Here is a 24,199-nt window from a genome sequence, read left to right on the forward strand (position 1 = left end):
CTCTTTTATAGCCAAGATGGATGTGAAACTCTGTGGGTGCATCTATGCATGTGCTTCACTTTGGAGCAGACTAATTAGCTCCAGTAAAGCACCACCATCTGAAGGAGCACTGGTATTCGGGTGCAGTAAACTAATTAACTCCACTGTAAGATAGTATTGTCAGGGTGGGTATTATCTTATGGCAGAGTACTTTCCTGTGTTGAAATGCACATGTAGGCACTGCCTGGTTGCATAGATTGTGCCTGGTAAGCCTAGCCAGCCAGAGACCTGCTCCACTCTGACTCAAATTGCTACAGTCCTGGGTGCATGTGTAGATGCTATGCTTGGGAGCAGTTAACTCCGGTGTGAACTGCTTTGGAGTTTATTGCATTACTGTAATTTCATGCGTAGATACACCCTGTTTTATTCTCTTGCTGCAGATCATGGTCCTCTCTGATTTCTACCTGCTCTTGCGTGAAGAGCTCTTCTCCTCTTCCAACAGGTGCTCTTTGCAGCACACTTCAGCCATTGCTAGTCCTAAATCATCTGCGAGCAATGATTATCCAAAAACTTTAAAACCTCCAATGAAGGAGATTCTACATCTTTCCCAGGCAGTCTATTCTACTACCTCACTGTTCTATCAGTGATTTCATTTTTTCCTGATATCTAATCTAAACCTACTTTGCTGAGATTTCAAGTTGTTCTTAAGCATTCTGTCCTCTGCAATCAAAGGGTTAAAAAGTTGTTTCCCTTCTTGTTTATGGCCGGCCTTCAGATATTTGAAGACTGCTATCAGGTCTTGGAAATTGGGCCTACGAACTGTCTGATGGAAGGGGCAGGGATGCATGGCTGCTAGTCCCTTCAATATCCTGCAACAGCAATGAAAAATAGGGGCACATAAGCTATTACAGCTTGGTCTAAGCTTTTAAACCTTAATTTTGTATGTGCTTAGGGCTGAGTATAGAACCAGTATTGGAGGGATTGCAAATAAAACATTTCCTCATTGGAAAATGTGGTTTAGTTGAAAAAAAAATCCTTCTTGGGAAAGATCAATGTTGATGGAATCGTTTATCAGTAAAACCCAAACCAGACTCTATAAAGCACTTACAAGTCTATGGATGAAAACCACTGAATGGGTCTGGTCCAAATGCCATTGAAATCAATAAAAATACACCATATGGTCCTGTACTTGTCATACATTGGCAATATAATAATTTACATTGGGTGTGTACACTGATGCAAATTGCACTGGGACCCAGAAGGGAAAAGTGCTAATTTATCCAGGGGGAAGTTGCCGCAGTAGGTACTATTAGCATGTTCCACCACTAGGTGGCAAGAGCGCAGGTAATATGCATTGAACAAAGGATTACCCCAGGGTAACTGCAGACAAAAGTCACTTCTACCTTTGTAAATTGTATGGAATTGTTGTTACTGGTGTCTTTTTCCCCTGGGGCTACTTACATTGGATTTTAATAAGTTACAGCTGTATAGGTCTGCATATAGTGTGTCTGCTCCCTTTTAACAGTTGTTCAAGAAGTGATTTACACTGGTATAACTATGTTGTATATCCAGGACCTGTAAGATCTAAATGTCTTTTGTGAATGCTATTATTATTTTATGATCTGACATGTGCTCACTTATCCTTGAGAAAAATTGCTTAACTTTTTTGAAAACGTAGGCCATAGGACTAGAAGGGACCTTTCTGTATCTCAGTGGAAGTGTCTATATGTGTTATTACTGTGCATGAATGAACTCTGGAGGTTATTGATCTGGAGTTGTTTGCTCCTGGGCACACCATTTGATTGTATGCCCAGGAATAATTAACTCTGGAGCAATAAACTCCAAAGTTTATTCATGCACAGCACGTGGAACCAGGTCGGAGCTGCCCTGGCTGGCAGGGGGTCCCAGGAGTCAGCCTGCCAGTCCAGGGATGCTCCCTCCTGGCTCTACATGCACTGCTATAGAGTTTTTAACTTTGCAGCAGGATAATACTTGTATTTACTATTAGTTTACTCTAGCCTAATAGGGATGCACATGTAGACACTGAAATGTTTATTGCATGGCTAATCAGCATGGATCCCGGTTTTCTCTGATTTAAAAAAAAAAATCCCAAATTTTCTATTAAAAAAAAAAGTAACCCCAAATCCACATTTTTCCGTGATTAAAATGTAAAATGAAACACCACTATATATATAGATATATATACACACTATATATATCTATATATATATAGTGGTGTTTCATTTTAAATTTTAATCATGGGAAAATGTGGAGATATATATATAAAAAATGGGGATTTTTTTTTTTAATCAGAGAAAACCGGGATCCATGTTGATTAGCAAAGCAGTAAACATATATATAATTGTGGTGCTTCCTTTAAATCATGGAAACGTGGATTTGGGGTTACTTTTTTTAACAGAAAATTTGGGATTTTTTTAAATCAGAGAAAACCAGGATCCCTGATAATCAGCCAACTGTGCAGTAAACATATCATGTAGATGTTTCCTAAAGTGAAAAATGATGATAATAGTATTTAACTACTTCCACAAAGGAGTTGTGAAGCTGAATTAATTAGTATTAGAAGAACCTTGGAATCCATTGGAAGACAAATGTAAAAATCCTAATGCTTCCTGTCTAATTACTGGCATTACTGTTATTATTATTATTATCATTATTATTATTATTATTATTAAAGCTTAACCCTTTCCTTACTATTGTCAGACTTTACCTGTTCATTCTAAGTAAAACATTGATTTTTTTTTTTTTACTTTATTATATATACTTGTAATTACAGCTATTTGCCAACGTGTCAGGCTCTTTGGATGACCAAGGAATATGCCAGTGCTCTGTGTACCTGCCAGATACTACATTTCCTGTGCAGAAGGTTGAAAAATTGGAAATCATAGCCCAAACCCTGTCACAGAAATTTGACAGTGAACTGTCTAAAGTAAGGTGTTCTTTTAATGTACTTACCAGTCATAGTTTAATGGGAAAATGGGTAATCATAAGAGTATAGCAGTCAGCAGTATTTGGTACTTTTCAGAAAAGGGTTATATAAGATTGCAAGGTGATTAAGTGTAAAATATCCATCCTTATACCATGGAATTGGTTCTTTGCAACACCATATTGTATGCACAATACTTGTTTGTTTGTGATTACTATATGCCATCTGATAGAAAGCCAGAAGCCCTGCACCCTATGTGTTGTTATTTGTACATAGCCAGCTTAGGGGAGGGAGCAAGGGAAAAGAAGGCAATGGTCAATTCAGGCCAGACTAAAGAAATGGGTAAAAATACATTTCCTGTCTCCTCCATAGTCTTAACAGGTGAAAAAGAAAGATATTTCAACATCTGAAAGCTGAGCAATGAGATGACCATGTTATGCATTTTAGTTCAAGATAAACTCCTTAGCCTCATTCTACTTGGGTTCCTTGGTACAAGCATTCATATCTCACAGACCCAGGTAAACCCACAAATAGCTCAATGGCTGAAGTACCCTGAGTGAAACAGCTTGTGATTATAAGAATGTGCATTTGACTTTTGTTGGGAGAGAAATTCAGAGCTTAAATTACATGTCCAGGGGAAAGTGTTTGCTCCAGTAACCAGGCATCTTAAGAAATGAAGTGTCCACGAATTAATAAGGAGAAAAAGGCACAGCACTACATTATAAATTCTAACCATAAATATTCATAACTCTCTTCTGGTTAATCAAGAACAGATAAGAAGTTATGCATAAAAAACACAACCGGAGGCAGCAGGATCTGACAAAAATGTATTTTCAATTAAAATAATTTGCTTTGAAATAACTGAAGCTAACACACCTTCACTGACACACATTCAGTTGTCAGTAGAGATATGAAGAGCAATTTGACAGAAAGCTCAGTGCCTCTGAATGACAGGATCACTTTAGCAGGAATGTATAACTTGACAATAATGATCTAGGAAGACCATGAGGTATTAACATGGAGGTCCCAGCCAGCTCAGTAGCAACATTGTAATTGGTGGCAAGAGATCAGGTTCAGATCCATAATTCCTATGCTCAAACTTGGATTAATTCTGCAAAGCCTTTTTGATCAGGGAGACTGACATGAGACCCACCTAAGGCCAATCTTCTATGGAAGTAAAGCTCTGCATTGGGAGTTTTATCAGAGTATAAGTAGCGATAGCTGGAATTTTAGGATTTTTTCAGACCTCTAGCAGCTTCCTATTAAAAAAAGCAAGTGGATAGACTCTACTGGCATGCATGATATAGCCCTCTTGAAGTTAATGCAGCAGTGCACATCATTTTAGGATATGACTCTCAGTTTTCAACTTCAGCTGTAGACAGTGAAAATTCTTGACCTAACCCAAGCTTCACTGAACATCATCCTGCTGTGATTGATCAGCCAGGCAGCCTTACAATGCATCAAGCTAGATACAGTGTGACAAATCTTACAAAATGCGATCCTAGGTGAAGAGCCACACAGGGGCCAGAAATGAAAACAAACACATTAGAGGTTAATTTAATTACAGAGGTTTTAAAAGTTCATAGGTATTATGTTGTCTATAGAAAGAAGAAAGCTACTCAGCTCTGCTCCATTAACCTTTTGAGTTGGAGTAATTTAAAAATGTGGGGAAGAAGGAGGCATTAATCCAAGTGCATATTTGTACTTGTTCAATGTAGACATATATTTCAAATGAGTTTCTCACCTTTCTAAATGTGTAGATATCCCCCTGGGTATACATTGCCAATATTCTTCTTTGTTCCTGCATACAATTAGAAACAAACTGAAGTCATAACACCTCCCCCCACCCAAAAAAAAAAAAAATCCAGTTCATACTATAGACAGAGAGTGACCGGAATCAAAACCCTGGCTCCAACCCTCACTCCCATACCTTTTGGGGAATGCAAATAAGATTAATTTTTTCAATCTGGACCTACATTTATGCTATATGGACTTCTAGTGGACTGCGGTAAAATTTGAAATAACTAGGCAAACTGCAGGCCTGGAGGCTACCTATATACATGCTTGGAAGCGGGATGCGGGCATTTTGATTAGAGCAGTTCTCAGAGACAGACTTTACTTAAAATGCTGCAGTGTCACATATATTACATGCCCACTTGTTTACAAATGGCAGCAGGATGCTTTAACCAAATCTCATTTGCTCTTCCTTAGTTAAAGCACTCCTTCTTTAACTAAAGCTAAATTAAACTTCTAAAGCAGATTAATCACATCAGCTCCAACACATTCCAATTAGAATGCACTGAAGGACATATACAGGCAGCCCTATGGGCCAAACTCTATCCTACTGTTTGGTATCTAAGTGAATTAAGGTGCCTAAGTGTTATTTTATTCCAGAGTCATTGAAAATCCATTCTACTTTTTTTTTAACAACCACCATTAGTGAAGAGGAGGACCTACATGTTGGAGGAGTGTCTGTTTTCATGCTGAGAAACCTGTGTTGATAAATACTAATGGTACAATAAATGAACATTACAGTTTTGTTTTTTTCCTGGCCCTTTTCATGGCCTTAGTGTGATAACACTTGAAAAAGGAGAACTATAGCAGGAATTATCCTTGAATATGTCTAAAGTAGCTTCACTTTAGTTCTGGAAAGGTAAAGGTCCTGTGCACTACTTACACCCCATTTAAGGTATCTGTGAAGAGTATTGGGGTGGACACTAATGATTACTGATGTGTATCCTAAAATATAGTTTACATGTTGGATTTCTGAGATGGTATGTTGGCCTGTCAAAGAGGGTCAGGCACAATCTCCCAAAGGCAGAGTCAGGGTATGGACAGATGATTGTATATCTCAATGCAACTTGAATTAGTTTTGCACCCTGATGCACACTGCATTATCATGGGCTAGCCCAAACTCTTCCTTGCCATTAGGTGGTTGGAGAGCAAGTAATAGTATGTTTGTGTTGACCAAATGGCTATCTCCAGATGGTCTGAGGGCAAATGACAACTACAGTGGGCACATTTACACATGTGATTAATGTGCATGAATAAACTCTGGAGCTTATTGCTCAGAGTTTATTTGTGCAAAGCACGTGGAGCCTGGTCAGAGCAGCCTGGGCAGGCAGGGAACCTGGGGGGTCAGCCTGTCTGCCCAGGGCTGCTCCGACCGGGCTCCATGTGCCGCAGAGGGGCTGGTTGGGGCACAAGGGTTCTTCAGCACAGAGGTTGCCTGCTGGTTAGCCCTGCACAGTGGCACCCTGTGCCCCAGCCAGCTGAAGCAGTGTCTTCATGTATGCTTCTGTGTACAAACTCATCAATTTTAGCCAAGCTTATTAGTTTCATGCACCCTAACAGGTGTAGACACCAAGATGTTTACTGCATAGCTAATTAGTCAACTGCACAGCAAACATCTTGTGTAGATGTGACCAGTGTAATGTATATCAGTGGATTTTTAAACCCATTCATTTAGGGGTAATTATCTAGTGGATTGACTGACGTGACTTTAGTGTAGTAGTTTGCATCCTCCATTTTCTATATTTTTACCAGTTGCCTAACCAGCCCCACAGTCACAAGACCAGTCTTTACAAAGAGTTAAGGGTGAATGAGTCTAACTGCCATACAATGGAACAGTCATCAGAAAGACAGTGTCCTTGGGGAGGACAAATGTTCAAACTGCAGTGAATTAAAAGGGGTCATGGTCTTATCACAGAGTAGATGATTTGTGGAAACTGTCCATCTGCCTGCTTTTATCTTGGAGTAAGTGAAACCTACACTGTGACAAAGCTGTTTTACCTATGAGCAAAAATGCCTTGGTTTAGCTTTTGCTTAATGTGGAGTAAAAGCTGGCAAACAGACTGTAACTGTTAATTCCTCCACAGGAAGTCCGGGCCCCTTTTAACTGTCTGCGGTTTGTTCATTTGCTCATACCAGAGGCATAAATAGTAGACAGAGAGGCAATATTTAGAGGGATGATGTGCCTTGGACCTATATATTGTTTAATTATCCCTTAGCCTGCATTTATACAGGACTGGGAATGACAAAGTGTTGGATTCTTGGTTAGGGTAAATTATTGCAGATCCATTAGAATCTGTGGGGCCATCCCAAAATTATGTCAGCTCAGGAACTAGTTCATATTTGAGTTTGAAAACCAGTTTAAAACCCCAGTTGAAATTCATGGGAATGCATAAATTGTATGTCTAAGAGTCTAAGATGGCTCATGAAATATTTTTATATACATAAGGAATCATGCACAAAGGGCTTGTTCGTATTTGCAAGGTAGTTGAGATATAGTTGCATAGAAAATTACAGTTCCGAAAAGAGCGTGTTCTTTACTTAGACTATGCTTTTTCAGACAAATCACTGAGATTCAATACAAAAACAGAATTATGAGCTGAATTGAGCAGATCTGTCCAGCATGAGTGTATATGTACCACTTAGTAAACTATCAAAGTCCAGTAGAAAGAATTATTTAAAGAAGGTTTATTTTGTAGTTGTTCCACAGTCTCAGTTGGGTATCTGGACAATATAACACAAGGACAGCAAAGTTTTGGTTTTAATGAAAACTTTCTCCATGTCAAATTTTTAAAAGAACATCTAGGAGCTATGCTCATGTTTAAAATACAACAGAAACTTTATTGACAAGTGAAACACATTTAATTTCTGATCAAATTGATTTTTAAATTTTGGGGCTGAACATATGTAAATGCAATTTCAGACAGAAAGGCAATATTTAAAGGGATCGTAAGCATCTGAAAATATGGGGCATACAACAGACATTTCTTCTTAGGCCATAATTTCAGAGCTACTAGTGGGCTGTTGAGAAATCCTTCAATTTTGCAACTACATCAGAATCATTTAAAGGCAAATGGGCACATTTTAAAAGTAATCTGGAACATATAGGAGAATTATATTTTTCCCAAACTGTTAATTTTTGTGGAACTCTGATTTTCTAGAAAAAATTCCAAATCTATATAAAGCTCTTGACATTGCTCTTGACATTATTTGCAAGGTGACCTTTACATTAACAGATACATGTTTGAAAGTGTATTTATCCAACCATCTTTTTAAAAGTTCTACAGCTGAAGAACTGGCTGTATAAGTTATTCAAGCTAAAGATAAAAAATATTTTTTCGTCTCAAATAGCTTTAACTTAAACTAGTTTCAGGATGGACAAATCAGTGTATTTTTAAAAGTATATAGAGCTAAAACTATAATTTTAAGGGGATCCAAAGAGCTCTAATGAAGAAAAGATATAAAATGCTCTCTGATCTAGTATTCCTTGTAGTCAATGGAAAGAAATATCAGAATTTGGAGACCTCTTTCATATTTCTCAGGTCACTAAAATTCTTCAGTTAAGTCCTTCATATTAAGTCATCACTGCAGTTATCTGCTAGAATCTAGCCCCATAAATTCTACACAAAACTGGGATAAAAGTTACCTTCTAGAGGAAACATGGATGAGGAATAAAAGTTTATCAGCACATTCTGTTCTCAATTAAAGCCAAGTATTCCTTATGAGACTTGGGTAGGATTGCACAGGTCAAAACAAAAGCCAAATTTGCAACAAAAGCCAAATATGGTATGTTATGTGTATGTAGGCCTGATTCAATTTGTGTGCTTGTGGAATAAAGGTGTCAAACATCCATGTTATATTTGCTAAACTGAATTGGAAACTTTGCTTGCCTTTTAGGTTACACAGTACATAAAAGCAATGGAGGTGTATGAACAAAAAATCCAAAATCTAACTATAAGGGTGGAACTTATGGAGAAGACAAGTGGTACCTATACTGAATTGGACTTCCAGTTACTGAAAGTTGAAATCAAAGAAATGGAGAAACTAATTATTCAGTTAAAATCGACACTTGTTGGAAGTAATGTGATCGTTGAACAACTATATGTGGAGGTACTGGAAGCTGGACAAGTGTTATTGAGCCACTCAGGGTTCAAATTACAAACATTTTTTTTCCCTTGGCTATATCACAACATCATTATATCACTGCCTCCAGTTGTTCTCAGTGGAATTATTCTGGATTTTCCTTGGTTTAATTTAAAAAAAAAATCTCTGCCTTAACAATATTTTAGTTTTTCTTCTTTATATATGGCAAAAATGGAAATGAGGACCTCCATTTTATTCGTGTGCCTGAAAGCTAAAGTTTTTGAATGCCCTGTTTAATAAAAGTACTAACTTATTTAAGAAATATTAATTTATAGAATTTATAGACTCCTCTGGCTGTCAGCTCCTGTTCTTTAACCCAAATAATTTAAAAATTAACTTCTCATTACTAGGATTGTAGCCCAATGAATATAAAATAAGGAACTGGAAAAGACTCAGCTTCCCAACATACAATTAATCATATTTTCAAGAGTGTAATTTATCACTCACCTGGAGTGAATAATGACAATAAGGTAAAGCAATTAGTAGGTAAAATATAATTAATTTCTTCATTGTCTTCTTTAGCCATAGATAAGAGAATTTTATTTACTTGGGGAGGTAACATTTTAAGTAAAAGTTCATAGTGGAGTAAGCGTTAATGGGCAGGAATAGCATTCCTGTTTTCATGTACGGGATTGGACAACATGACCTTTTGGGGCCTTTTCCAACCTATGATTCTATTATTTGTAATGCAGTATTTTGCATTATGGAACACAAGTGAGTTTCAGAATTACAAGCATTTCCTTGTTAGGCATAATCAAACTTATTCTAAAACATATTCAAACATATCCTAAAAAACGCGTCCTGCAGCATCTGTGAAATGAGAAAGTCTTCCTAAAATTAATACAAAATTTAATTCTGAATTTTTGTTTGTCTAGATCAAGAATCTGACTATGATAGTAAATGATCTTGAATTAATGGACAAAAACAATGTCCTTGCAATTCGTCGACAAATTGTAAATCTGCAGAATCAGCTGAAGGCATGTGAAGAGAACAGCAGTAAGACCACAGAACCACCCTATTTTGCACCAGGTAAGCACTGATTTTATTGACCGCACAGGAAGAAATGTGAAAAGTAGGAGGATGAGTGAATTAACTGATTATTAATATTACATATAATGAGAATGATAATAAACAACTTATGAAGCATTCACCAGACACCTACTAACATTTTTGGCAATAGGTTAATATGAAAATAATATGAGAGTAGAAGACAAATACTTTCACCAATTCTTACTCTTTTCCAAATGGAAAGCACCAAAAAAAATAAAAAAAGAAAAAGTTTACTGCTCTCTCTTACAAACACTTCCTAACTGTGGGGTTTCTGACCAGCTCTGATTTTACTAGCTTCTGTGAAAGCGATATGGACCATGTGGATTTCACTTTCCTGCTCCTTGAGAAATGTTTGAGCAGCAGTGGCTACACTGGTGCTGTTTGTACACAAGCTCAGGCATAGTTGTACATTACAATAAGGTTCACATGAAGAACCCCAAAACATAGAAATATAGGCTGCCTATACACATGCTTGGGGCAGGGTGAGAGGTGGGGTGTTTAAATTAGAGTGGTTTCCAGAAAGCCAGTCTAAAACAGCTCATTATCATTGTGTATTAAGCCCCTGCACATTTCAAAATGGCCACAGGATGTTTTATCTAAAGCTCAATCGATGAGGTTAAGATAAAGCAGCCCACGTGGCCATTTGAAAAAACACGGGGACAGATGGGAACTGTCATTTTAATCACAGAAAAATGTGGAAAAGTGTGGGTTACTTTTTTAAATCCAAAACTTGGGGATTACATATGTGGAAAAAGAAATTTGATTGCATATTTGGAATGGCAAACTGCTCACTTATTTTTCCAAGTGGGTACTGACAAAGAATTGATGTCTATAATTTGTTGCTATTGCTTTTTCATCATAAACACACTTCAAGTGAATTGTGCCTAGGAACACTGTATTGCTAATACAGGCTGAGACCTTGAATAGACAAAACATTTACACCAGTGTAGCTGGCATTATACTGATGGAACGAAGGAGTGGATAGACAAAGAAAACCCTGAAACTGAAGTGACTTTGACCAATCAAGTGGCAAGAAGGAATCCAAAGTAAAATTCTACTGATATCAGTTTCACTGCTTTAGGTTTTCTCTATTTCCATCCTGTGGTAGTTTGCTAAAAGCCATGTTATGGCAAGGAGCAGTAATACTTGTTTGAGTATTACTTGCCAGCAACTACCCTGCAATAACTGCTCATTCATTTATTGATAATCCTGGTGTAATTTATATTGGCATACAAAACTGATGTAAATTATGCCAAGGTATGCATTTTTCTGAAGCAATGGCAATAGTGAATACAGCGTTCACATGCTATTTACAAAATATAAATATTTGTGCAAGCTGAATCTTTTACAATCAAAATATGCATTTCTGCTTTTTACACTAAAGTGAGTTTCAAAGATTCATGGATTCATATATTGTAAGGGGCTGGAAGGGACTTCGCAAGGTCATTGGGCCCAGCCCCCTGCACAACGTAGGAAAGACAACTGGGGTCAGGTGATCCCAGAGAGGTGACTGTTCAGTCTCCTTTTCAAGATTTCCAGACTAGGTGATTGCACCACCTCTGGAGGGATTTAATTCCCAGTCTGGACACCCTGACTGTGAAGGAGTTTTTCCTGATGTAAAGCCTGAAACAGTCTTCCAGGAGTTTGTGGCCATTATTCCTGGTTTTCCCCAAGGGTGCCCTGGTGAACAGTTGTTCACTGAGCCCTTGATGATATAGCTGTAACCTGTTACCAAGTCCCCTCTCAGCCTTCCATTTTTTTAGACTGAAGAGACCCAAGTCCCTCAGTCTTTCCTTGTATGGCTTGCCTGGCAAGTCTCTGATCATACAGGTGGCTCTTTTCTGGACTCTCTCATACTTTCCCATGTCATTGTTGAAGTGTTGCACCCAGAACTGGATGCAGTACTCCAGCTGCAGTCTCACCAATGCCAAGTAAAGCGGAAGAATCACTTCCTTGGCTTTGCTTGAGATGCATCGGTTGATGCATGCCAGAGTATTGTTTGCCCAGCTGGCAACAGCATCACACTGACAGCTCATGTTTATGTGATGGTCTATTATTACTTCTAGGTCCCTTTCAGTCATGGTGCTAGTCAGTTTAGCACCACCAAACCTATAAGTATGTTGGGGATTATTTGTCCCCAGATGGAGCTCTTTACACTTCTCAATGTTGAACTTTGTCTGGTTCTGATCTGCCTAACTTGCCAGCCTGTTTTGGTCTGCCTGTGCCTGCAACCTATCTTCAAATGTAACTACATTTTCCTATAACTTAGGGTCATTCACAAACCTGGCCAGTGAGCATTTTACCCCCACATCCAAATCATTGATAAAGATGCTGAAAAGCACTGGACCAAACACGAACCCCTCAGGGACACCAGTGGCCACTTCTCACCAGGACAACATATATCCATTCATTAGACTCTCTGGGTCCTACCCTGCAGCCAACTTCCTACCCAGCTGACTGTTGAGCAGTTAAGCCAGTAATCCTCCAATTTTCCTGTGAGAACATCATAAGATACCAGATCAAAGGCCTTTTGGAAGTCTAGGTATACAATGTTGACCTCTTCTCTCTTATCAAGGTGTCAAGTTACCTGGTCATAGAAGGAGATGCGATTGGTAAGACAACACCTGCCTGCTATGAAGCTATGCTGGCTGTTGTTCAGAGTCCTACCTTCTGCAAGCATATTGCAAATAGACTTCTTGATGAATTTTTCCAGGATTTTCCCTGGGATAGAAGTTAGATCAATTGGCCTATAGTTGCCTGGGTCCTCTCTCTTCCCCTTCTTGAAGATGGGTGCAACGTTGGCCCTCTTCCAGTCTTCAGGGACCTCCCCTGAGTGCCACAATCTTTGGAAAAGTTTCACCAGAGGTCCCGCAATAATTTTGGCCAGTCCCCTTCAGCACTCTCAGATGAAGTTCATCCCATCCTGCTGTCTTATAAATGCCTAACTTTTCTAACTGATCATGAACCAGCTCAACATCAACAGTAGGAAGGTGGACATTCCCACCATGCCCTTTTTGAACCTTATCTAGTTTGGTGAAATACGAAAGCAAAGTAGTCATTCAGGAGTTCAGTTTTCTCCCAAGTGTCAGTAAGCAGCTGTCCTGAGTTGTTAAGCAATGGCCTCATGCTTCCATTTATTTTCCTCCTGTTCCCTACATACCTAAAGAAGGACTTCTTATTGTCCTTGATTTCTGTTGCTGGTTTAAATTCAGTTGTCGCCTTAACCTTACTGATCTGTTCCCTACAAGTGCAGGCCATCGTTGTATAGTCCTCCTCGGGGACTGTCCCAAGCTTTCATTTTTTGTATGCCTCTTTCTTCTTTTTCAAGAGGATCATGATATCCCTATTAAACCAAGAGGGCTTACCAGCCTTTCTGCTACCTTTCTTCCGCATGGGAATGGGTTTCTTTTGTGCTTCAAGAATTGTGTCCTTGAGGAACGACTACTCTTCATGCACTCCTTTGACCTTTGGTCCCTGGTCCTGTAGCACTTCCTTTACTATTGCCTTAAGCCTGTTGAAATTTGCTTTTTTCAAGTCCAAAACTTCAACCCTGCTACCTGATTTGCCTGCCTTGTGATGGACAGTGAATGTGATGGTTTCATGGTTACTGTTGCACAAGCTACCCTCTATATACAAGTCACTCACCAGATCACCTCCTTTGGCCAAGACCAAGTCCAGGAGAGCTTGACCTCTGGTTAGCCTGTGCACTTTCTGAGCCAGGTAGAGCTCTTCAGTACAGGCCAGGAAGCAATGTAACTGATCCGACTTAGCTGAGCATTCCTCCCAGCAGATGTCTGAGTAATTGAAGTCACCCATGATGATCATGTCCTGTATGCGTGCGGCCTCTGCCGGTTCTCGAGAGGACTCCAAATCGAGCTCCCCCCGCCCCTGGTTTGGTACTCTGTAGTATCCACCTACAGTTAGATCTCTCTCACTGTGAACCCACCCCCTCCCCCCCTGCACCCCATAGTTTGACCCAGAGAGTTTCAAGCCACTCTTCTTTGAAGCCAATATCAGCCTCCAAGGAGGTGTACTGCCCCTTCACATAAAGAGCTACGCCTGCACCTTTCTTAACCATTCGGTTCCTTCTGTGCAGGGGGTAGCCCTCTATGGCATGTTCCAATCATGTGAGGAGTCCCACGAGGTCTCTGTAATCCCTTCTAGATCATAATGCTCACTGGATAGGAGAGCTAGCTCTCCTGCTTGCTCCCTCTACTCCTGGCATTAGTGTACAGGCATCTGAGTCCTCCAATTGAGACCTTTGATTTCCTGTCATGCTGAAGGAGAAGCATTTCCTCAGCTCTTGCAAGAGTGGCACTCCTAGTGTCCCAAACTTCAGAGCTTTCTTGTGTGCCATTACCATGGCATAATCCATCAGTGTTTTCCCATCCCCCAGTGATCTTAGTTTAAAGCCCTATCTACAAAATTGGCCATCCTGGCTGAAAGCAGGGACTTACCTCTCTGCATGAGGTGGATGCCACTCCTTCCCAGGAGTCCTCTCTCCCTGAAGTGAGCGCTGTGGTTGAAGAAACCAAAGCCCTCTTGGTAGCAGCACCGCTGGAGTCATCAGTTCACTTCTTCAATGCATCCTTCCCTCCTAGGTCCATGACCCACAACCAGGAGCACAAAGGAAAAGACTACCTGCACCCCCAACTCCAGAGCTCTGTAGTCACTCATGGCCCAGTCAGGATTACAAGAGCCAATCCAGATCCTCTTTACAACATCCCAGATGTGGGCCCCAGGGAGGTAGCAGACTTTGAAGGCTAGGGGTCTGGATGGCAGATGGGTCAGTCAGTATTATGCAGGAGGGAGTCCCCCCCCGCATCTCCTTTTGGGGGTGGCAGTTTCCGGACTACCCAACTCCTCCTCCACTATCTCCAGTGGAGCCTCCTCATGTGTGAGGGGAGCATACTTGTTGTGCAGTGCCAGGGAAGGGGCAGCCCTAGCCATGCATGTCCTGGAGCCTGAAACAACCATCTTCCAGGTAGCTCTGGGTGGGTCTTTTCAGCCAACCTTCTTGTTGGCCGCCTTCTCCTCTATGTTCTTCTCTTCTTCTTTATTCTTCAGGACAAGAGCCTGACATTAGTAGTCATCCATCTCCTGCTCATGGGCCCTGATGGCACAAAGTTTGCCTACCTGGGCCTGGAGCTCAGTCACCTGGGATTCCAGGGACCTCACCAAGGAGCATACACCACAGGTCAGGGTGACCTTGCTCCCATTCCCATTTGCTGGCAGCTGTGCCAGACAGCCCCCACATCCTCGTGCCAAGGGCTCCATCTGGGTGGAGGCTGGAACCATGGGTTACATCTGGGTGTAGGCCTCAGTGGTGCAAGGGAAGGGAGCACCAGTTGGGGACAAGGTGGGAAGCCAGGGGGTATGGTGCATCCCCACCATTGTATGATAATAGGCTATGCTACTACCCACAAACTGACCTAAGAACTGGCTTGTGAACTGCCTGTAAACTGCTTTCCCTGTTCACAGGCTCCCTGGTCACCTGGGGAGTCTCCTTTTATACTATTCTGGGCCTGGGCTGACTCAGCCCCTTTGCTGGGGCTTCTGTCAGACGCAGGCAGCAGTCATACAGCAGTCATCTCGAGCAGTCAGCATCGTTCCCAGCTTCTCAGAGCACATGCCCCAAAGACACACAGCCCACCAAGCAAACACTAGCAAAACCAAAGGCACAGGCAGCTTTGGATCACTTACCTTTCCTGGGCAGGATCTGGTACTTGGCTTCTCTCCTCCATTTCTCCTCCTTCTACCTCTTGCCTCTAGCAACTGACTGTAAACTGCTTCCCCTGTTTGCAGGCCCTGTTCACGGGCTCCCTGGTCACCTGGGGTGTCTCCTTTTATACCCTTCTGGGTGAAAAAGGACTTAAAAAGGACTGCATACGTTCTTCAAAAGGACTGCATAAAAACCTGTCTGATAAGCATACCAGTCTGAAATCCTGGATTTTCTTTGTTTTCAGGTAGCTGTTCTCATGGTGGAATCCTCAATATCACCAGGCCCTATATTATACAGCTGAACTGGAGAGGATTTTCCTTCAAGTATGGTGCCTGGGGAAGGGATTATTCTCCTCTTACCCCTGAGAAAGCCATGTACTGGGTTGCACCTTTGAACACTGAGGGAAGATACTTAGAATATTATAGACTTTATAATTCCTATGATGACCTGTTGTTATACAAAAATCCTAGAGAGTACCGAGTGACGTATGGAGAAGGTAGTGGCACTACAGTTTACAATAATTTCATGTATTTTAATGTTTATAGTACAAGAGACATAGCCAAACTTGATTTAAATAAGAACACTGTAGTTTTGAGGAAAGCTCTGCCAGATGCAGTTTATGGTAACCGTTTCTCTTATGCTGGTGTAGCGTGGCAAGATATGGACTTCACTGTGGATGAAAATGGATTGTGGGTAATTTATTCAACTGAGGCCAGCACTGGTAACATTGTGATTAGCAAACTTAATGAGACCTCACTTGATGTGCTAAATACTTGGGAGACAAAACAGTACAAACCAGCTGTTTCCAATGCCTTCATCATATGTGGTGTTCTATATGCCACAAGAACTATGAACACCAGGACAGAAGAAATCTTTTATACTTATGACACAAACACTGGACGGGAAAGTCAAATCAGCATCATTATGGATAAAATGTTAGAAACAGTCCAAAGTATCAATTACAACCCCAGTGACCAAAAGCTTTATGTTTATAATGATGGCTACCTTGTTACATACAATCTGATCTTTCAACCTGTATTACAGTAATATGAGTACAGGGTCTTCATAAAGTCTTTGTGCACTTTTAAACTTTAATAACTTAGGTTGTGCACAAGGACTTTATGAAGACCCTGTTTATAGAAGAGTTGGACCATTACAGGTGTGATAGTCCTCAGAACAATATTAATGCTAATTTTAGGTTTGTGCTAATGAGCACTAAATATTAGGCATGGGGCTTAGTATGACAAATGATTCCACTGAACAGATTACTTATAATAATGCTATATCTGGGAACTGCTGTTTGCAAGATGAGGTTATTCAAGTTTTAATTGGTGCTTTAATACAATGTTGATAGGTGAATGCCTAATTTGGTGTAACACAGAGATTGAAACTGCATTTTATCCTCATTGTTCAAAATATGGAAGATAAAGAATTTCCATCTATATATGTATTGAACATTGGTCCCACATACTGCTAAATGATTAAAGTTAGAAGATAATTAGGACTTGATCCATGAAGAGATCCCATTGATTAAACTGAAGTACTAGAAAAGACATTGCAAAGGAATGGTTCACAGATTCACAGAAATTCTTGCAATCTGCTAAGGTATTTAGACAGCAGGACTACTCTACACCACTTTCTTAAAAGTTGCACTCCAGAAAGCATCTACACATATTAACAGCCTTAGATAGTTACTTGTTCTCAGCACTATGTTCTTGGGGCCTGATCCAAAGCTAACTGATACAATGGACATGTTTCCATTGACCTCCATGGTCTATACGTGAGGTCCTTGATGCATGCCATATGTTGCACTAGAACAGAACCAATGTTATCTGCATGCTTTCATTCAGCTTTTTTTGGTGTTGTGTAATTAGATTAATCTGAACTCAGTTATCCTGGAGTTAAATTCATCCTTGGTGCAACTCCATTAGCATCAGTGAAAGAACCTAGCCTATGGTATTTACATCCCATAATTCTGGATGCTTACTTTACTTTTATTTACCTTTTCTAATTTTATTTGCCAATATCTGACCCTTAATCATGTCAGAAAATATGAAATAAGGTGCTGCCCAGCTACAAAAATGCTATGAATGTTGTATTTCTTGTATTACATGCAGAGCTATGTCTTTGCCTCAAGACAAGTCTGCATAAGTACATGTAAATGATTCATTTTTGCTTAATAAATAATAATTATTTTAAAAATCCAACTGGAGTTCTATAGCTTTTTGAGTCATGTTGTAACAAATGGGAAACTTTTGACTCAGCAGGAAGGCAACTGCCTGCAGGTGCATCTTGAAGTGACTCAAAGGGGTTAGAGATGCTGTAAGAGGCACGTGCACGCTCGTGTGGACACGCCCTTAGGGTGTTTGTACACGTGGCATGGGTTTAGTCCTTCAGGGTTGGATTCTATGCCCCCTAAATTGAAACGGTGGGTTTTATTTTTCTGTCACTATACATCGTTGTCCTGGCAGCCCCAGGTACCTGTTGAAGGCAGATGTGGCAAGGGGCCCAATTCTTTTTTTCTTCAGTCGGAGCCCACCTGCCTCTCCCACAGATGGGGGCAAGCTACCAGTGGGCTGAGTAGCCTCTGAGATGAAGGGGTCCCTGGTCCTTCCTTGCATGGTGGCAGCGCCCCCCCGCTTCCTCCAGGGCTGGCTGGGTTGGCTGCTAGCAGGCCAAGTGCAGCCCCAGTTTGGAGGCACCTGATCCATCTCTTCCCCAAGCCTCCTAGGCTTTCAGCACCCCATGTATCATCCCTGCCACCTTCTCTGGCTGCCAGCACACCCAGCCACCTTCCTGCTGCCTCCTGCACTGCCTCAGGGGCAAACCAGCCCTTCCCAAGTGGCTTTAGGCATCCTGGTGGGTAAAGGCACCTGCTGAAGGCAGAAGCACTGAGGGGCCCAATACTTTTTTCTACAGAGCCTGCTTGCCTCTCCCCCAGCCAGGGGGCAAGCTGCCAGATTAATGGATGCAACGTTTCAAGTTGCAATGTTGCAAGATAAACTACATCAGAATGTGGTTTTGTTTGTGATGATGTAAACTCATTTAAAACCTCCTGAACTCAAGTATGTGTAAAGTATAACACCATTAAGCCACACAAGGGAAATTTTCATCACATGTACATGGTAACATCATTATGGGTACAAGAAGCCTTAGTACTGTAGAACTTGAGGGAAAAGAACAGGTTGTTAAAACATTTGGGTGAAGGAAGTTTCAAGATTTGAATATAGCCTGGATCTTGGGATCATGGGACTCCCCATGACAAGGCTGAATAATGGGCTGGATGGGGCTGCTGTTAATAGTGATAGAGGGACTACTTGGGGAGGAATTCATAGATTCATAGATTCATAGATGTTAGGGTCGGAAGGGACCTCAATAGATCATCGAGTCCGACCCCCTGCATAAGCAGGAAAGAGTGCTGAGTCTAGATGACCCCAGCTAGATACTCGTCTAACCTCCTCTTGAAGACCCCCAGGGTAGGGGAGAGCACCACCTCCCTTGGGAGCCCGTTCCAGACCTTGGCCACTCGAACTGTGAAGAAGTTCTTCCTAATGTCCAATCTAAATCTGCTCTCTGCTAGCTTGTGGCCATTGTTTCTTGTAATCCCCGGGGGCGCCTTGGTGAATAAATACTCACCAATTCCCTTCTGTGCCCCCGTGATGAACTTAAAGGCAGCCACAAGGTCGCCTCTCAACCTTCTCTTGCAGAGGCTGAAAAGGTCCAGTTTCTCTAGTCTCTCCTCGTAGGGCTTGGTCTGCAGGCCTTTGACCATACGAGTTGCCCTTCTCTGGACCCTCTCCAGGTTATCCGCATCCTTCTTAAAGTGTGGCGCCCAGAACTGCACGCAGTACTCCAACTGCGGTCTGACCAGTGCCCTATAGAGGGGAAGTATCACCTCCCTGGACCTATTCGTCATGCATCTGCTGATGCACGATAAAGTGCCATTGGCTTTTCTGATGGCTTCGTTACACTGCCGGCTCATGTTCATCTTGGAGTCCACTAGGACTCCAAGATCCCTTTCCACCTCTGTGCCACCCAGCAGGTCATTCCCTAGGCTGTAGGTGTGCTGGACATTTTTCCTCCCTAGGTGCAGCACTTTGCCTTTCTCCTTGTTGAACTGCATCCTGTTGTTTTCTGCCCACTTGTCCAACCTGTCCAGGTCTGCCTGCAGCTGTTCCCTGCCCTCCGGCGTGTCCACTTCTCCCCATAGCTTTGTGTCATCTGCAAACTTGGACAGAGTACATTTGACTCCCTCGTCCAAGTCACTGATGAAGACATTAAAGAGTATCGGTCCAAGGACCGAGCCCTGCGGGACCCCACTGCCCACACCCTTCCAGGTTGAGACCGACCCATCTACCACGACTCTTTGGGTGCGACCCTCTAGCCAATTCGTCACCCACCGGACTGTGCAGTCATCCACGTCACAGCCTCTTAACTTGTTCACCAGTATGGGGTGGGATACCGTATCGAAGGCCTTCCTGAAGTCTAAGTATACGACATCCACCCCTCCTCCTGTGTCCAGGCGTTTCGTAACTTGGTCATAGAAAGAGACTAGGTTGGTCAGGCACGATCTGCCCACCACAAACCCATGCTGGTTTCCCCTCAGCATAATTTGCCCTGCCGGGCTCTCGCAAATGTGAGCCTTGATAATTTTTTCAAAGACTTTGCCAAGGATGGAGGTGAGACTGACTGTCCTATAGTTGCCCAGGTCCTCCTTCCTCCCCTTTTTGAAAATGGGGACCGCATTAGCCCTTTTCCAGTCCTCCGGGACCTGGCCCGTGCGCCACGAGCATTCGAATATTCCCGCCAGTGGCTCTGCACTGATGTCGGCCAGTGCCTTCAGCACCCTCGGATGGAACCCATCCAGGCCTGCTGATTTAAAGGCATCCAGTTCTTCCAAATGACTCTGCACCACCTCAGGATCTACGTATGGAAGTCTGGCGCCTTGCTGCTGCCTCTCTACAACCCCAGTGAGAAACTTGTCGTGCCCCTCGCTTAGGAACACTGAGGCAAAGAACTCGTTGAGGAGTTCAGCCTTGTCCCCCCTGTCTGTCACCAATTGTTTCTGCCCATTTAGCAGGGGTCCTATTCCTCCCTGGGCCTTCCTTTTACTCCCTATATATCTAAAAAACAATTTCTTGTTGTCTTTTACTTGGGTTGCCATCCTCAGCTCCATGGTAGCTTTGGCCCGCCTAACTGCCTCCCTACAAGCACGAGCAGAGGAGGTATATTCATCTTTAGTGATCTCACCCTGTTTCCACTTTTTATGTGCTCCCCTTTTGGCCCTTAGGCTGCCCTGGATTTCTCTGGTCAGCCATGGAAGCCTCCTGGCCCCTTTCCCTCTTTTGCCTCGCTCAGGGATCGTCTTGCTTTGTGCCCGAAGGATCGTTTCCTTTAGGCACAGCCACCCTTCTTGGGCTCCCATCCCATCAAAACTCCTACTCTGCAGTGCTTCCTTGACTAATCGCCTGAGTTCATTGAGATCAGCTTTCCTAAAGTCTAGCACTTTCACCCTACTAGTTACCTTACCCACTCACCGTCTTATGTTGAATTCTATTATAAGGTGATCACTGTCTCCCAAATGGCTACCGATCTGGAGGTCCCCTATCATGTCATCTCCTGTTGCCAATACCAGATCCAGTATGGCATTCCCCCTAGTGGGACCATGTACCTCCTGTGTCAGGTGGAGGTCCTGTATACAGGTTAGAAACCTGCGTGAGCGATGGGACCTTGCTGTCTGCGTCTCCCAGCAGATGTCCGGGTAGTTTAGGTCCCCCATGACTACCGCCTCTTTAGCTTTTATGGTCTCCGAGAGTTGCCTCAGGAGCCCCGCATCTATTTCTTCCCCTTGGTGTGGGGGTCTGTAGCAGACCCCTACCACCAAATCCCTTTCTCCTTGCCCCCCATGTAGCCTAACCCACAATCCTTCTACTTCCTCAACCTCGGATTCTGTCTTGATGAGGGTTGATGTATATTGCTCACTGACATAAAGTGCAACCCTCCCCCCCTTTCTTCCCTGACCTGTCCTTTCTATACAATCTATAGCCCTCAATATGTACCGCCCAGTCATGGGATGAATCCCACCAGGTCTCTGTTAGCCCCACTAAGTCATAGGTGTTTAGTGCAAGCAGGAGCGCTAATTCATCCTGCTTGTTCCCCATGCTCCTAGCATTAGTATATAGGCACTTGAGCCCTGCGACTGGTGCCTTTGCTGCCCCCCCGCTCCGAGTCCCATGGGGCCCATTGTTTCTTACCTTCTTGTTCCTTACCTGTTCTGTTGTGCTGGTCTCCCCATGGCTTTCAGGTTCCCAATGTTCTCCTTCTTCAGGCTGGGCTGTCCTTGTGGGTGCCACATGGTTTGGTGGTCCACAGCTTCCCCTGCCCTCGTACTCCCCTCCCCCCGACGAGCCTAGTTTAAAGCCCGCCGGAGGAGATCCACCAACCTAGTAGAAAACACACGCTTACCTTTGGGGGACAGGTGAAGCCCATCCCAGCTGAGCATGTCCCTCGTCGTGATGTGCGGGTCATTGTCCAGGAAGCCGAAGCCTGCCTTGAGACACCACTGCCGAAGCCGCCAGTTGGTCTCTCTGATGCAGTTCTCGTGCCGTCTTCCTCGTCCGGTCACTGGTAGGATGGAAGAGAAAACCACCTGTGCACCGAACTCCTTCAGCACGAATGTAAGGAGCTCTATTTTAAACAAGTTATATTTCAGCTGAAATACCTGAACCCGGCTTTGTGCCAGACACATAGGTGGTTGGGGGGCTGGAGGAGGGGGGAGGGGACCATGGAGGGGCTCCCTTCATGGCCTCAGCCCCCACTTACTCCCCCAGCTCCTCCCTCATTTCCCCAGCTCCACAATCTCTTCCCCAGGTCTTACCAGCTCTCCCCTTGTTTCTGCTGCTCTCCCCTCATTTCCCCTGCTCCCTAATCACTTGCACCCCAGCCCCTCCCCTCGCATGGCCTGGGTTTACTGGCAGTGGCAATCAGGGAATTGGAGCCTCTAGGCACAGTCCCCACAAATGGAGCAAGGCAGTAGGGAGCAGTGGAGCTCACCTCCCCTGCTGCTTTCACATCGTGTTGGTGCAGCCCAGTGCTGTACACTGTCCGGCAGCTCGAGGCTGCTGGGGATGAGGTGCTCTGGGAGCTCAAAGTCAGTTGGAGCCTTTACAAGAGGCATACCGAGAAAAGAAAATAAGAGAAAGTGAATTGCTGAGAGAGGTTGCTGAACAAGCTAAATTTAAAAAGGAGGTGGAAGTCTTAAAGGGTATGGTGCATCAGCTTACCCTTGAATCAGGAAAAGCCCCTTATAACCATAGTTGCTATGAGGCAATCATTAAACACACAAAAATTAGGCTTTGCTACTCACCAGATAGCTGTGGTAGCGGGAGAAAATTATTGTGAAGATCAAGATTGGGAAATGGCCCCTTCGGTTGGGCTCGGGCTGCCACGGGGGAGAGGGAGCAGGGGGATGTCCCTGCACATCTCGCACCCCCCTGTAGGATCCACGCATGTCCCCCTGGCTGTTGAGCCCAGGCATGCAGGTGTGGTAGCATCCTTGAGGCTGCCAAGGTGGCAGGGAGGACACGGCGTCCCTTGACCCCTGCCCCACCATGACATGGCTGAACTGGACAGGCTGCTTAAGTGCCTGCTTCTGCCGGCACACTGGGTGATAAAAAGTTCATGATCTGGCCCCACATTCAAAAGGATTGGACACTCCTGGTATACATAAATGGCAAGTGGAAATAAGGGAGTAAAGTGTGTTTGTGTTTTGGGAGATGCAGAAAGTAAGCAACTTCCTCTTTCTCTTCCTCTATTGCATTCATACAATAGAACAGTGTTTAGCTCATTTACACAAGAAGTGGAAGATCTAGGCTCCACATCTCCTAAAGGTGGGGTTGAACTTCAGAGCCTTCCTCCCAGAAAAATACTCTAACCTCAGGTCACAAGTTAGCAATTAACTAGATCCCCACCTCTTGAAGTTCCCCACAGCAGGCAGGAAAGAAGGGGACACATGTGGGGCCAGAAGAAAGAGTGCAAGTCAGATAGTTTTGTGACTTAGACACTCCCTAGAAGGGAAGGAGATTTCTTCCTCACCTCCCAAATGCGGGAAGAAACTTTCCCAGTGCTGTTACCCACTTTTATCTCATAAATATTAAACACACACCTGAATGATCCTATTTCATTGCCCAGATAGGGAACAACTCCACCGAACATCCTCAATGGACTTTTCCAAGCTTGGACACCCAAAGCTGAACTGCAAGCTCTGTATTAATGCCCAAAACTGCACTTATGAAACTGTGTATTTAGCCTGTGGATGTAGCCTTTGGACTCTAATGCAATATCAACTAGTATGTTAAACTAGCCAACTGCCCATCAAGAATGCTGGAGATCCTATGCTGGATCCTACTGTTTACTCTCGAAGAGAGGTGGCTACTGAGGTAGGGAAAGTACTTGACTACCTCCATGGTATTTCCCTCAATGGTAATCTGGGGAAGGGTTTCACATTCTTTGCCTGGAGCAGGATGAACAAGCACTTTAGTCTTCTTGATGTTGATAGAATCTGGAAATTT

At 43.1% G+C, this 24,199-nt stretch overlaps 1 protein-coding gene across 1 annotated transcript in view; it reads left to right on the forward strand.

The window, feature by feature from the left end:
* LOC102558641 (olfactomedin-4) overlaps positions 1-17,742 on the forward strand; it is a 64,523-nt gene extending 46,781 nt beyond the window's left edge. Inside the window, exons 2-5 of the mRNA XM_059714047.1 lie at positions 2,774-2,926; positions 8,612-8,824; positions 9,733-9,886; positions 15,874-17,742. Of these exons, the coding sequence (XP_059570030.1) occupies positions 2,774-2,926; positions 8,612-8,824; positions 9,733-9,886; positions 15,874-16,676 (1,323 nt within the window). The 3' untranslated portion in view covers positions 16,677-17,742. The remainder of the gene's footprint in view (positions 1-2,773; positions 2,927-8,611; positions 8,825-9,732; positions 9,887-15,873) is intronic.
* The last annotated feature ends 6,457 nt before the right edge of the window (positions 17,743-24,199 follow it).

The sequence above is a fragment of the Alligator mississippiensis genome, chromosome 11 (assembly GCF_030867095.1).
Source record: "Alligator mississippiensis isolate rAllMis1 chromosome 11, rAllMis1, whole genome shotgun sequence".
Classification (NCBI taxonomy): Eukaryota; Metazoa; Chordata; order Crocodylia; family Alligatoridae; genus Alligator; species Alligator mississippiensis.